We start from the raw sequence: 3,398 nt of genomic DNA, 5'->3' as shown, positions 1-3,398 counted from the left end.
AGAAGTCAGCTGGCATTAATTCCTCTGAGACAAAGGGATTCCACTTCTCCCTGGAAAGAGGCTTAAAAGAAAGTCCTCCTGCTTCCAAATAGCTACATTTATGCTATCTCAAGTATATTTTCATATCACTTAATGGACAGGGCAGGGACGGACAGCAATTGAGTATGTTTAATCTATGACAATTATCAATTATCTTTATATTTATTTTCAATTATTTTTTCCTGTGATTGGCAAATAAGTTAATTTGGCTAACCTGAGGAGCTAAATAATTGTCTCATAGCAGCATTAGGTATTGCACTGAGGGTGTAGGTGTGTACATAATACAAAGTGAGAAGAAACACAAGAAAACAGAGATCATTTATGCTGCTTTGTGGAAAAAAAATAAAATTTAATGTATTTTTTTCAACTACCGTGAAAGTGAGGTGGAGAGGTGAGTGGCCAGACATCACAGAGCAGTATTAAATGTGACAAAAACCATAAATTAACTGAAATATTCTAGTTAGCAGAAGTTCTATCAGGTGATGAAGTCCACTTCGTGTTTAGATCAACTTCTCCATTCGCATCACGTTGATTCTGGCTAGTTTAGAGAACCAGCGATTGGCATGTGTGTTAGAGTGGGACGCGGTTTGAACGAAGCCAAATTTCTGGTACATGGCAATGGCTGCCGTCTGCGGCGCGCTGACGTCCAGGACGAGCCGGGCGAAGCCTCGCTCTTTGCAGAAATCCAAAGCCTTCCGCGTCAGCTGGGAACCGAGGTTCTTGCGGCGCCACGGAAACACCACGACCACGTGAGACATCTCGCCGTAACTTCCATCTTGAGAAAACTCCGCGCCTCCTCCCAGCACTGCTCCGTTCCAGTCGTCAAACCTTTCACCTTCCTCCTCCTCTCCCGTTTTCCCCATCACCGCCACCATCCCCACCACCGCGGACTGGCCTTTGACGTCTGCCTCTGCCACCCAGAAGCCGTTATCTGGGTTTTCCAGGTAGCTGGATTCAATGTCGGCCATGTCTGTGCTTAGCCTCCTCATCATGTAGCCCTCATAGATGTCATGGCAGCAGTAATAAATGAGGCCAGCCCATGCACTGCCAAAGAGTAACGCTTGGAAGTAGGAGCTGCCCCCCAGCACGTAGCCAGCCATGGAAATGCTCAGAGCAACACCAACATGGTCTGGATGGGTCATGGCCCTGAAAAAGGCTGGGTACACATGTTCAAGAATCCCAGTGCGAAAAAGTGACATTACCTCATGTTTATCGGAGGGCTGATATTCCCTGATGGAGAATTGAACTGCATGTTAGACAGGGAGAAAAAGGGGAAAGCAGGGGGAGGGAGAGAATGAGAGCTCAGTGAGACTAATCTTCCTGTTGTTGCAATCAGAAATTCCTGCTGGATTTCACAATGGGCTCAATGCGCTCACGTAACTTGTTGAAGTAAAAATAATCAAAACACCTCTTTCTTACTGAATCTTTTTAATTATAGTCCACATGAATAATAAAACCTGGTAATTGCATATGACAACCTGAGGTGGAAATGACAATTAAAAGGAATCCATTTCATCATTTTAAAATGAGTGAAAGCAATTCTTGGGATACAGTACAATTAGGTCTAAAATGAACTAACGATCCACATATTCGCAAAGTAAGATCCCGAGGCAAGAAATAAAAGGTTCTTATATCATGTTAGTAGTGTCATTCACTTCCACTCTTGCTGTCTTATTAGTACCCTATTAATACCCCTACCCATCAAAATCAACACAGCTACTTGAAACACCGCATAGTCTGAAAAGTATAAAAGTTGAACACAATCACAGGGTCAACTTACAGTTATTTGTCTGGTCCATGCCGACTCTTTCCACTCGACTTTCGCTCACTCTGAAAGACTTAAAGCTGCTGCTGCTACTGCTGTTGCTGCTCCCGCTGGACGTAAGCTACAGATTGTCATAATCAGCCATTCACAAAAAGGGATTGGAATTATTCTGGGCATGCTCACCTAAGACCACACACACACACACACACACACACACACACACACACACACACACACACACACACACACTTATTATGTTTAATGCAAGAAACTTTTCAGTTACGTCGTGATGGTGGCCGTTTGTGGAAATGTATTTTCAGTTCCATCAAAACGAACCAACGGTGTTGGTTTTATGAAACTTATTTGTTTTGTTATTTCATTAACTCAGTGAACAGACTAAACTCTGTATTCAGATTTCTCAGGTAGGATTAGCTAAGATCATGAATATATTAAGTCTGAAAACTTGGCAGAATGTGAATTCCACCACTTTAGATATGTCCGAGAATTATTATTAACTTGTTTTTGAGTGCTTCAGTTCAGTTTTGGAAGAACCTGCTGTGATTTCTGGGAGCCTTCCCATCTCCACACTATGAGGTGACATACAATTGTCCTATGGCATGGGTGACAGTGCCTTGTGCAATAACCTGCTGGGCCTCTGACATGATTACATTTCCTGGGCAGGAGAAGGGCCTTTACACCTGTTTAAATCAATAGCACAGCCTCATGAATCTGTGAGCAGTGAAAGGTCAAACAACTTTGGAACTTTCTCAAACCGTAACGTGAATTCTGTTAAAGTTGTATCCTGTAACTGAATATCCTCGCAGCAGACTAATTACATTTAATTCATATATTTGCTCTTATGCTTATACGTAGGGATCTTTTTGATTAAGGTATAATCATATTATAGTCACAGACTTAGTTGCACAAATGCTAGTTGTATAGTTTGGTCTGAATTACAGGTTATTATCACAGTAATAAAACTTCCCTGTGTTGAAAAATCAATGAAATCAATTTAATTAACTGTGCACCAGAGTAAACGAGCTAACTTCACACTGTTATGGAGATGTCAGATGAGTTATTATTCTTCTGGTGGTGCTGAGAGACACCTTTAATGAATGATTGATGAATGAATGAATGAATGTATGAATGAATGAATGTTTGTTTCAAAAATTATGACTCATTCCTCCTATTTTCAAGGACATAGGTCTGAATTAATCTCTAGGAAAAACTGTGATACATTCATCTTCTGCTAAATGTACAAAACATTTATACCAAAGGTACCTACCTATTAACGAATTCAGTTACAGCAGGTTATTGCAAGGATCCTAGAGGTGGAAATCAAGATCCACAGTTCCCAGCTAAGCAGACTGTCAATTGTTTCATGGATCACTGTTCAATGGAAGTTTACGATTGTTTCTGTCCAAGTTGAGATCAGTTCCCTAGTAAAAACTAGCGCTGAACACAAGGTTAGTAATCTACTTACAATAAAATAACATGCAATAAAATCCTACCTGAGCTGACAATGGTGCCCTCAGGCTACGTTGAGACTACCCGCATCTGTTTTTTTGGCTTTTCCAGATTGCGCTCAGATTTT

General features: G+C 41.2%; 1 protein-coding gene across 1 annotated transcript; it reads right to left on the bottom strand.

Moving 5' to 3' along the window:
- Positions 1-357: 357 nt before the first annotated feature.
- Positions 358-1,938, bottom strand: LOC124998381 (N-acetyltransferase family 8 member 3). The gene is made up of 2 exons (XM_047572739.1): positions 1,820-1,938; positions 358-1,285 (listed from the first exon to the last, which is right to left on the bottom strand). Exons 1-2 carry the CDS (start codon positions 1,836-1,838, stop codon positions 540-542), a joined length of 765 nt encoding a protein of 254 aa, XP_047428695.1. The 5' UTR covers positions 1,839-1,938; the 3' UTR covers positions 358-539.
- Between the last annotated feature and the right edge of the window lie 1,460 nt (positions 1,939-3,398).

This window comes from Mugil cephalus, chromosome 1, assembly GCF_022458985.1.
Source record: "Mugil cephalus isolate CIBA_MC_2020 chromosome 1, CIBA_Mcephalus_1.1, whole genome shotgun sequence".
Taxonomy (NCBI): Eukaryota; Metazoa; Chordata; class Actinopteri; order Mugiliformes; family Mugilidae; genus Mugil; species Mugil cephalus.
This window is presented reverse-complemented; position numbering and strand designations above follow the sequence as displayed.